General features: G+C 40.4%; 1 protein-coding gene across 1 annotated transcript; it reads left to right on the top strand.

Moving 5' to 3' along the window:
• The first annotated feature begins 9,652 nt into the window (after positions 1-9,652).
• On the top strand, positions 9,653-11,990 carry LOC119899714 (perforin-1-like). The gene is made up of 3 exons (XM_038714393.1): positions 9,653-9,665; positions 9,851-10,386; positions 10,588-11,990. The coding sequence occupies exons 2-3, from the start codon at positions 9,851-9,853 to the stop codon at positions 11,744-11,746; spliced, it is 1,695 nt and encodes a 564-aa protein (XP_038570321.1). The 5' UTR covers positions 9,653-9,665; the 3' UTR covers positions 11,747-11,990.
• Positions 11,991-12,254: the final 264 nt, after the last annotated feature.

Below are 12,254 nucleotides of genomic sequence, written 5' to 3'. Positions count from 1 at the left end.
ACCTTTGAAGATAGTGCACATAAGTTTGTCAAATGTACGAAACAATTAAAATAATTTAGTTAACTTTAGTTAATTAGTTAACTTTTATCCTATATACCTCCAAATCAAGAGCTATTGATGTGAATTTTACAACTTTCTAGATTTCACTGATAGCTCCTGCAAGTGGGGTCATGAATAAATTAATTTTCCTCCCACCAGTTATAAAAGTTGTAAAGAAAGGGACTAAAAACGAGCTCAGTTAGCAGTGAATTGCAATGAAAAAATGTATTCTAACCAGCACATTGACATTGTTGTATCTGAAGGAAATGCATTTGACAACATCAAGAGTCAGAAAATGCTTTGCAAGTGTGAGGAACAGAAACCTGCAAAAAAAGGAAGAGACACATATTTGAATAAAAGAGGGTGTGAAAAAGAAAGATGGAATAAAGATTAAATATTGTTTTGGGCCTTGCCTCACCACCATCCTGCAAAGTCAGCTGCGAGTCACATTAAACCATCCCAATGGCGCCTAATGATAATTGTAAAGTTAAAGCATCAAAATGTCTTTCTTCCCCAAAACTAATAAAATCCTCTGTATGGAACAAATAACAAGTAAGAAGCTGTGCAGTGCTATCAGGGAATGTTAACTGTAAACATGTCATATTGCACAAATTTATAAAATACCAACATACATACACATATACATATACAGACGCATGTGCACGTAAAATAGGAAACAACCTGTGTCATTAATTGCAATTAAATTGTGTGTTGTATAATAACAAAAGACTGTGTCATGTCATCACTTGAAACGTGGTTGTGAATAGCATTTGTTGAAATTACCAATTACTTCTACTTTACTTTACTAATTTCATCACATTATTTTTCAAAAACCTCAGTACAGTAGGAGTAATTAGTTACATTACTTGTTATACATAATTGTGTTTCTTTTCTCTAAGTTCTGCCACAATTGTTGTATTGCCACAACTCTGCAATTAAAGTGGACTCTCATGAAGTTGTTAGATCTGGTTGAACATCTCCAAACATAGAACCTAACCTAAGAGAGCGGCACTGATCATCAAACTGGATACAAATAGAATAATATATAAGTTAACAAATAAAGACAAAATTTTTGAAAAACTATAAAAACACAGCAGCAGTGCCACTATTTCATATCAAGTGAGTGAAGGCAACACAATAAATAATACATTAAATAAATTAGCTAAGTAACATTTGTAAATTGTAAAACAGAATCCAATGAAAAAGCTTATTTTAGCAAAATAAAATTACACAACAGTAAATCACTGATACTGAAGTAATTTATTTCCCACAAAATCCCCACAGGACAGTGAAATGTAGACATTAAGAGCTTTACTAACGTTAAGCATCAGCTTTTTTCCCCCCACTAGCTTGTTTGAACACACAGTTACTGTACTCTTTACCTCAGTTCTTTCTTTCTGGTACATTTACAAAAGTAGCTGACCAACAGCATTTGCATTTAACTGATAGATTCTGATAACACGTTGTAGTAACACATTTAGATGCATATCATTCAGCTGCACTGTCTCTGGCTTCACTGTCCTCTCTGTCTAATCTTTCACCCGTGAACAGGGCTGTGGCATCTTCCTCTTCCCAGTCTTAGCGTCTGTGGTCCTGGTACTAGTAGGCTACTAGTACTAGTAACGAGTCGGTTACGTTTACTTACATTTCAGCAAAGACCTTTGACTCTTTTGTCTCTGAACTTTTCAGCTCTACCCTTAACGTTTTTAAACTCTGGCTACAGGCTGCATAGACACTGATATGGAATAGACCAAAAGGTCTGGAGGGAAGCGGGGGGTGGCCAGTGTTGCTCAACCTTCTGCAAACTTTTTCATTGTTAGTCCGTGAATTGTCCCAGTATTCCAGATGGCCAGACCGCCATTGTCCTGTGATGAAGTCCAGAGAGAATTGAGACAAAGGGCGACGGGGTATGGGCAGATGCTGTAGGAGACCAACTGGGGTTAATGTTCTGGGAACATACAGGACATGTGGCTACAAACTCTTGGGTGTCCTACTAAAAACACTGTCAAAGAAGGAAGAGAGTCCTGGCCACCCCAAGATGCCAAGCAGGGAGGAGTGTCCCCACACAAGTACTGGGACATGGGTGTTTAATAAGGGAGTCCTTTATCTTCTGCACCAACTCCTAGGCTACAACACAGACTACAGGGTCGGGCAGAATCACCTTTGGCTGTGAAGGATGGTCCTCTGCTTGGTAGATGTGTGTGAGGCGGAAGCAAGGTGGTGTTGATTACCACCTTCAGTGGAAGGTGCTCATGGGGCACCCCAGTGAGGTCAGTACTCTGTGAACCTACCAGGTTATACCAAAATGAGAGTTAAGTGCTATTTATTAGTTCTGTATTATTTGCTAAGTTACTTAGGCTACGTTCACACTGCTAGGAGCTAGGGTTCACCTCCTTTGTGTTGTTGCTGTCTCCACGTGTTTATGTCATGTGACTTAGGCCACATGATTTATGTAATGTAGGTCCGGTCGGGAAACGGAGTTCGAAATTGCCGTTTTGGGGGGCATGGAAAAACACCATCAGTAGGGGAAATATTTCAGGCTCATATAAGTCGTATTTGGAGGTTGGTTAAAATGACCTATGTTGGTTGGCAATAGGCGGCCCGCAGGCCAGAACTGGCACTCTAGCAATAATATCTGTCCCACGGCCAGATTGCTTTGATAGCAGAAAAATTTAAAAATAAATAAATTGATCGTGGCTGTTGCTGAAATAGATCAGTCATGACAGATACATTATTCACACAATGACTTCCTCTTAAGTGATTGTGCCTCCAAAATAAAAGCGCACGTTTTTTTTTCAGCGATGCTTTATGTCGAGTTTGTTGAGAGCTTTTACTTTGAAGAGTTCTGAAGGACATTCAAAAGGAAAGAGACTCTGGCTTGCTTGCACACCTCTGAAAAAGTCGTCAGTAAACATGTGATTGGATTCCCCTGAATTTCCTCAGGGAAATTAAAATGAGCGTCCATAGGTTTATGAATGCGGATCAAATGCTGGGACCTGCACACACACTGCAGCACATGCTTTACTGTGAGCATGTGCAAAAGTGTCCTTATAATCGATTTGTTTAACAAGGGAGAAAAAAAGTATCCGCCGTAGGTTGTGATCGATAATACAATCATCCCAATCGACTGAGCTAAATGTGCACATGAGCATTCAAGGATTTGAAATAATTTGACTATGTTCTGGTCCGCCATGTAACGGATTGTAAACATTTTGAACCGGTGCCAGATTTATTTGCCAATTTCTGCTCTAGAGTGATGTCAAAGTCTCATCAATTTTGATCTGACTGTCCAGACTGAGGTCACATTTTAAAAAATCCGACCTGTATCAGATTTGGACCACATGAAAGTGGCTTGAATCCATACAGGAAGAGATCAGATTCCATGTAACTTGGGCTGTACATACTGTTCAGGAAAAAAGTCAGAACAGAGTTACATTTGAGAAAAAAACAACAGGTTCAAGTCACTTTGGCCTTGGAATAGAGCATGTTTTGGAGCTGTTTCAGAAAATAATTCTGTAAATTCTGTAAAAACAGACAAGATAGTCAAGCTTGGACTGTTTGTTAGCATATTACCACCCTTGCTAGCCAAGAGGAGAGGAGACATGTGTGTTTGCACTGAGTTCATGAATGAGTATGGACAATGACAAATGTAATGATGTGAACATGTGTTATAAAACCTTAACAAACCATTAGCATTATTAATTTCTGTTAGTGTAATTCGGAGACTGCCACACTTGTTGACTCAGCAGAGGTACTCAGTACTTGCTACTGCATGCCAGAGGGGCCTGTTTTGCACATGACAGAACCCCAGGATGAGCTACTTCGCAGCACAGCTCACCGCTGGACAAAGGGTTTGAAAAGACTGTTACCGCAGCTTTCTGAGTTTTCCAAGGAACACAAGAGTGATGGTACAGACAAAATTGTTCTTAAAAGTCATACTCCTTAAATACATTTGTTATGGTAGACACATCCCCATTTAGAAGTTTCATTGCATGCCCTCACCATCTCACCTCCCATGCAAAGGTATTATTAGATGTGAAAAGGGCAAACCTGTAACCAAATTGGAATTGAGTGGGTGGGCTACAGTCATTTCACATATTATTCAATGTACAAATTTAGAGATAGATTAGTACTATTTCACAGTAGAATGCATCTGCAACTTGCAGCTCTAACAGAGCACAGTTCTACTGTGTGACAAGTTTGTGTGCATTTCTGGAGATAACTGTCACTTAGTCTAATATCTATTGCTATTTCTGCTGAATGTTTAAATGCTTTAAACGATTTCATCCAAAATGATGTTCAATCAGCACTTATTTATAGTACCTATGAACATTATTCATTATACATTATTAGCAGGTGACAATATGGACGGATTTGGGGATGGAAGTACATCTGGAGTTGGCTGACTGACAACAGGGCCGTTGGAATCCTAGAACACTGTACAGCAAAGAGCATAATTACTGCTCAGGTTAAGAGAACTGTTGAACTAGTTCCTGTAACATCTTTTTACACACGGTGAAAAACATTAAACTGTGACCTCAAGCCAGAGGTGCCATCTAAATGAGATTTTATAGCTACAGTTCACACAACATTTGATTTGATTGATTTTTGATGATTAGATGTGTAAAATAATATGTACTTAAACAAGAAGTGTTTCACAGTTAGAGGCTGGAGTGATCTGTATGCACCCACTTTTTCCAGTGTAGAAAAAAAACTGAACTGATGAAGGCCAACCAAATTAGTGCACGCGCGAGCACTACAGGTTTTAAAATTTCACATGATTGATTACATCAAAGACCACGCATTTCTCTGTCTGTGATTTGGCAAAGGTCTGTTTTTAAATTGTACAGTTCCTGTGCGGCTGGTCAATTCCGTTCTGCAGTCTAGTGCAAGAAGCATGCTAAGATGACCATTGTGTGGCTAAAAGTGTTTAGCTCACAATGAGAACATACATAAAGCTAGTCTGTCTCCAATTGCAATTTGAATAGACAGAGTAACTTACAGGGGAATGTGATCACAATAGGAGTAAATCTCTCTTTCCCAATAAGCCTTTTCATTTATTCCAGAACCAATCACCATAGAGAAGGTGATGATGATTTTATAGACAAGGGATCCTATTACTAAAAAAGGATGAACAGAGATTAAATCTCTCTTTCATGATTCATGGTAAACTAACAGTGTACTTGACCGACTTGAACTGACAAAGCTGAGCTGACAGAGCCTTACTGACTGAAATGGCTCTCTATAGTCTGCCTGTACTCAGGGACTACAAAGACATGAGCTATGTTCTTACTTAGGTTGCTGACCAAAGGTCGATCACTCGACCTGTTTTGACACTACATCTCGGAAGTAAACCAGATGCCTGGTGCTTATTGTTGTGTTGCTTGCTGTGTCTGTTCCTTTTATATTAAACTGGATGTTCCTTTGTGTGCTATTACTGTATTGATGATAAAATGTGATGCACGATAACAGACTGACCCCATTTCCACAGGAAAAAAATGCTGCCTGCCCATTCCTTGTTCGCGATGTTATTGTTTAAATGCTTAGGCACCCTCTGTGGTAAGTAGCATGTTTGTCCCCCGAAGGAGACATCCATGGCACCCATCCAGTCACCCAGGCATGTATGCCCAATGAGGAACAACACTGATGTTCTTCTGGCAGCCATGATGATTTTGCTGCCATTGCAATAGCATTAACTCTGTTGTGGTTCTTGGATCACAAGCATGACACACAAAAGCCACCACAACAGAAAACCACAGTGAACTACACACAGTGATTGACATCGAATAGCAAAGGCAAGAGAAGCTTCCAAAGAGGCTGGACTGCTTGGCTAATGTGTAATGACTCCTGTTGTACGTTTGTGCCCAACAATACAGCTCCAGACGGTTCGGTGACCTGAGCGCTGGAAGGACTGCATTCCCTCCCAGAAGAACTTGCAGAGAACTCTGAAGTGGACACTAATATGTTTGACTGGTTTAATTCTGTCTGTCTTTGGTAAATGGAAGGCCTTAGTGATGCCCATCCTAGCAGGCCTAATGATTGCTGTAGCACTGTTAGCTCTTTGTGGATGTTGCATTATTCGATGTGCCAGAGGTTTGATTGCAAGACGTATTGACAAATCTGTATCTACTCAAATGATCACACTCTGCTGCAGCAGCAGAACTGTGATGACAGGAAGGCCCCAGACTTGTTTTCCCGGTTAAATTGGTATAGATTAAATCAGGGGTTCTTAATCTTTCAGGCAGTCCGACCCCTTTTTGACCCCCCAGGACACCTAGTTCCCTTTCTCCCTAAGACAGCTGCATAATACCCTTAGAGTATAAAGTCATCTGTTTCTTCACTAGCGCTTTGTCTTACATTATACAGACTGGTTGTACTCTGGATGTTTGCAAAGAATAAAACCCTTAAAGACGTCTGGATTTAATTCCTTATTTCAGAAGACTCACTAAAGGCCACATTTCCATTACAGAAGGAATCTGACCCAACTGATCCACAGGGTTGGGTCAGATACTGAAGGCTCTGGATACTGTCTTTATTGACACACATCTTCGTCGTTGGGTGGAGGTCGAAAATTGTGCCCGTTGCCTGGCAAATGGCAGTGTTGGCTTGTGGGTGGTAATGCAACCTGCTAACTGCCAATAGCCAGAGTCAGGTGTAAGTCATAGTGCCTTTGTAAGGATGCTAAAAATGCTGTAATCTTGAATACATTGAATTAGGTATCAGTTAAAAGATACTTAAAATGTCCATAAAAAGGATAGGTTAAAATGCTGTAATTCATTGCACTGTTAACTGTTACACGGTTAAAAATTAATTAATTAATTAATTTCTGTGTAAAACAGGAGTAAGTTAAAATACACTATGATCTGCAGACCAGATCTGACCTTGCTCTGATCTTTACCTGTTTAAAATGCTGTCTTATTTACCTTCAAAAAAACATTTTGGGGAAATGCACCCTAAGTCACATTTTGCAGTGTTTGCTCATTTATACAAGTGTAAATTTCTTTGTCTCTGTGAAACCATGCAGCGTAGTGTGACCTCCATCTCCTGGTTAATACTCTCTATCCGACCACGGACTTGGGATGGAAGCCTGAAGAAATGCTGATTGTGGCTGTGCAACCGAAACACTTAATTCAACATTACATTTACATTAATTCATTTGGCAAACGCTTTTATCCAAAGCGACTTACATTTGAGGAACAACATACAAGCATCAGCAAAACATCAATACAGCATGAGATCTAAAACTGACGATGCATACTAGTAAGAGCAGCAAAAAATACTAACAAGAGCTAATAGCACTTATGGCATCAATTGGGTAAATACCTGGAGAAAGAAGTAAGAGTTAACAAAAAAGTGCAATCAATACAAGAGAATTGTAAGAGGATAGAAGAAGAAGAAGAGCACAGGAAGTGTATGTTAGAGGTTAGGGGTTAGAGGTGTTAAGAGAAAGTGTTCTCGATAGAGATGAGTTTTCAAGAGCTTCTTGAAGTTAGAGAGGGATACCCCTGCTCTGATGGCATGCAGTAGCTCGTTCCATCATCATGGTGTCACAGCTGAGAATAACATTGCTAGTGTGTAGGGTTGGCAGAGCCAGGCGGCCTTTGTTGGAGGAGCGCAGTGGCCAAGAAGGAATGTAAGCTTGTATTATGGAGTTCAGGCTGCAGACCCAGTAGTTACTTTGTATGCAAGCATTAGTGACTTGAATGTGATTCGGGAGGCCATGGGTAGCCAGTGGAGGTCAATGAGTAATGGAGTGACATGAGTCCTTTTGGGCTGACCAAGGGCGACTAGGTGTGGGCTGCGTTCGGAACCATTTGTAGTGGTTACACCACAGAAGCTGGAAGACTCACTAGGAGGGCATTGCAATAGTTGAGGCAAGAGATAACCATGACCTGTACCCGAAGCTGGTTGGCATACTGAGTAAGTAATACTCTGATTTTTTTTATGTTGTATAGAGTAAAGTGGCACGACCAAGAGACAGCAACTACATGGTCTGAAAAGGACCACTACTGTTGCAGTGGACCACTCCCGTGGCAGTGGGTGGAAGATAATTGTCCATACCAAAAAACATTGTAGGAACGCCCCAAGAGGTTGGATTCGAACAACAGGAGTGCTTTGCCTGAGATGCCCATTGCTGAGAGTGCAGATAGCAGGATCCTGTGATTCACAGTGTCAAAGGCAGCTGTTAGGTCAAGCAGGATAAGAACCGAGGACTGGACTGCAGCTTTAGCTGACCTCAGGGCTTCTGTCACAGACAAAATAGCCGTTTCAGTAGAGTGGCCTCTCTTAAAACCAGATCTGGATATAGAAGGTCATTCCGTGAGAGGAATTCTGAGTCCTGTGTGAGGACTGCCTGTTCAATAGCGTTGGGTAGAAATGGTAGAAGTGAAAGTGGCCGATAATTCTCAACTTGAGGGAGGGCTTTTTGAGCAAGTGTAACCTGAGCCCTTTTGAAAGTGGTTGGGAAGGTTCCTGAAGCCAGGGAAGTATTTATCACGAGTGATTGCCGGGACCACAGTAGGAGATATGGCTTGGAGGAGCTTGATAAGAATCCAGTGGGCAAATATAATTTTGTTAAATATCAGTTTTAAAATACAATGTCACGGCAGTACACATTATGTATTATCGGTATGAGATAAGGGTAAGTGTTGAACAGGGTAAAAAAGGGTAAGCTTCAATAGTATTGTAATCACCATAGGTTAATCATTTTATATCAATGAGCAGTCTCTGTTGCTTTAACAAAGCAAGGCAATTGTATTTATATTGTGTATTTCATTACATGGTAACTAAATGTGTGGTTCCTTGCCTTAAAGTACATATAGCGACAATTGACACGGTGATGTATTACATAAAATATAAGAACAAACAACACTGGCAACAACCCATGCGCCAAAAGACATTGACAAAATGCTAGATTTCTAGTAGTACACACCCCACACAATGACTTATTATAAGCCTGACAAAACAAAAACCTTTCAAGTTACTTTTGAATGTACACAGTTGTAACAGATCTCAGGTCATCATACATCTAGGGAAGAAGATTAAATCTCACAACGAGCCTTAGCCACCACTAGACAGGGCAAAAGAAATTTACATTTGACAATTTTTAGGTTTAAAATTTAGATTTGGCACTTACCATACAATATTTGGGAATTTTTGTATCTTCCTAACATCTCTGTTAAAACAGTGTGCTTACTAAAAATTGTTTGCAGATTACTGTTTATTTTTTGTAGCTACACATTTGAGCTGGACAATCCAGTTCATACAGTACAGCGCTAGTATTTTACATATTTAAATTTATAATTCAGATGTGATAATTTTAAGTGTTCTACTTTCCTTCTCTAGCAACATTATGCTTAATACATTTTTCACTTGCTGTAACACATTAATTAGTTACCACAAAACTGCAGCTTCCCCATGTAGCCATTTAAGTTTCATTTATCTTTCAACTTAATAGCATGTGACATGCACATTTTTACAGCACGTATTACACATTTGCTAAATGCAGCTGGTTAAAAATAACAGAAGAGAATTACATAGGCAATGAGACTCCACCTCCACATCAGTACTATAACATAGGCCAGATATTATAAGCTACTGAACAGAGCTTGCTGTCAACAGTCACGGTAAGATGCCTGAGATATTTATCTGAAACTTATAGTTTGACTTGAGTAATCATTCACTTGAAATTCTTTCCATTCATTAGTTAGATTAGTTCCATCTAATTTATATTGAAATTTTACATTCAGAGTTGTTTAATAGATTGCATCCTTGACATTTTACGTTCTGTTCTTATTTAACCCTCACGCAGATGGCAAAGCTGTGGCATCTCATGCTCCTGTTCTGGGCATGGAGTCCTCTGTGTCTGCCATCCAGTGTAAGCTTCATTGGTACACCGCAGGAGTGTGAAAAGGCTCACTTTGTCCCTGGTTACAATCTGGGTGGAGAAGGCTTCGACATTGTCACGATGGAGCGGAAAGGTGCCTATGTCATCGACACTGAAACATGGAAGCTTGCCAATGACACTTGCAGGCTATACAGAAACAACTACAGGAATGGAGAGAGCCAGAAGGTCCCAGTTGCTGTAGTGGACTGGAGAACCCTCCCCAAGTGCAGTTTAAAGGTCTCCAGTACAGTCTACGACTCTGCTGAAAGTCTGGTCAATGATTCCACATCATCGGTGTCCAATGACTGGAAAATTGGCCTCGACATACCTGTAGATCCTAGTGTCACGGTTGGGGTTGGCTTTGGAGGATCCCACTCCAGAGAATCTACCTTTGGCATGGAAAAGTCCAAACAAGACCGCTACACCTTCTTAAGCCATTCCATCCACTGTAGTGTCTACCGGTGAGTATGTGAATGTACTTTGTGTCATTAACTCTGAATGTATTTGTTCAGTTCACTGAGAAATATTTCGTTTTACAGTCTTCTGGAAGTTGTCAATAATTGAAGCAATTCTGCCTAAACAAACAACATAAACAGTGAGATGTGAATAAAATGGGGCTGGGATAGACTCTAACTAATTTATATACTTCCTGTGCTTCACAGCTACAGACTGGCAACAACACCTCCACTGAGTCATGAGTTTGAATCAGCCGTGAACAACCTTCCTCCGTATTCACGTAAAACAGAGACATTATATCGCAATCTGATTGACACATATGGTACACATTACATCATACAAGTGTCTCTGGGAGGGGAGATAAAGGCCATCACTTCCATCAGGACTTGCCAGGCAACCATGAATGGACTGTCAGCAACAGAAGTCAGTGACTGTTTGTCAGTTGAGGCCTCAGCTAGCTTTGCAAGTAGTGCCAGCATTAAGGCCATGTACAAACACTGTCAGGCAAAGAAGAAGAAGTTAGACTCTAACCAAAGTTTCAGTAGCAGTTTCAATGAACGTATCACAGAGGTCACTGGTGGAAATATTGATGGAGCTGATATCCTATTTCAAGGCCAATCAAACCCCTCTGTCTATAACAGCTGGCTTAACTCACTGAAAGACATCCCTGATGTGGTCCGATACAATTTAAAGCCCCTGCACACCATACTGCCAAGTGGTCATCCTACCAGCGCCGGACTGAAGAAAGAGGTGGAGACGTACATCAAGAAAAATGCAGTGTTAAAGAAATGCTCAGAAAGCTGTAAGATTGGGCACAGGTCCAACAAAAGGGACCCATGTGCTTGTGTTTGCAACAGAAATCAGAATATCGCGTCCAACTGCTGTCCTTCTGGGAAAGGTCTTGCAACATTAAAGGTCTTCAACCTCTATGCACAAGGTCTGTATGGTGATAAGTGGACTCAGACAGATGGTTCAGTTCAGGTGACATACGGTGTTCAGAATAAGCGCACTGACATCATCAGTAACAATGACAATCCTAAATGGTCAGACACATTTGAATTTGGACCCATAACCATCAACATGAGAGACAAACTTATGTTCAGTATTTATGATGAGGATACTTACTGGAACAGTAATCTGCTTGGTGAGTGTTCATTTAATCTGCGTAGTGGGAAGGTGAGTGACACTTGTATGTTAGACCATGGTACCTTCTTCTTCTCCTACATAGTAGAGTGCGCAGAAGGTCTTAGTGGTAACCAATGTCAAGAGTACACACCCTCTCCCATGAGTCCCTCTCTGACCAAACTCTTCTACACCCGAAATGGGGTCCTTTTTGGAGAGATGGGGAAGAAGAAAGCTAAATAAGTCAGTCAGGTTGAGGTCAGATCGGGTGATGAGTGAATAAGGATTTGGTTTTCTGATGATCTTGCACGTAAATAACTGCATATTTTGTCTCTTTGTTTGACTTTTGTTTGCAAAAATAAGTGTATGTGTTCTCAGTTTCTCAAATTAAATACAATGTGTGTTTGTGAAAACTTGTGTTTGATAGTCCACCTTTTCATGTGCTTCTTTCTTGTTAGTTACAAAATAAGCCAATAAAGCATCAACAAAGACAAAACAGGTGTCTGTCTGATTCATTGAAACATTGAAATGTATTGGGTTTTTTTGTGATTTTTACTAGTAAGGGTGGTGGGGTGGGGGTGGGGGTGGGGGGCTACAGACATATCCAAGAACACGGACATCTATTATAGCAGTGGTATAATGGAATACCTTACATCACAAGAGCATAACAGTTATATTACAGTGAAGTAATTCTGAGTAGCCCCTCAGCTATTGATTCTTTTCCAAAAAATAAGATTAGTTTTTCCAGGCT

Source organism: Micropterus salmoides, unplaced genomic scaffold (genome assembly GCF_014851395.1).
Source record: "Micropterus salmoides isolate LMB-PRFRI ecotype aquatic unplaced genomic scaffold, ASM1485139v1 Ms_hic_scaffold_12, whole genome shotgun sequence".
NCBI lineage: Eukaryota > Metazoa > Chordata > Actinopteri > Centrarchiformes > Centrarchidae > Micropterus > Micropterus salmoides.
This window is presented reverse-complemented; position numbering and strand designations above follow the sequence as displayed.

Excerpts from the sequence above, each read along its gene's own strand:
- LOC119899714 (XM_038714393.1), top strand. The coding sequence starts at position 9,851 with ATGGCAAAGCTGTGGCATCTCATGCTCCTGTTCTGGGCATGGAGTCCT. Across the intron at positions 10,387-10,587 it reads ATCCACTGTAGTGTCTACCG|CTACAGACTGGCAACAACAC; the intron begins GTGAGTATGTGA and ends TGTGCTTCACAG.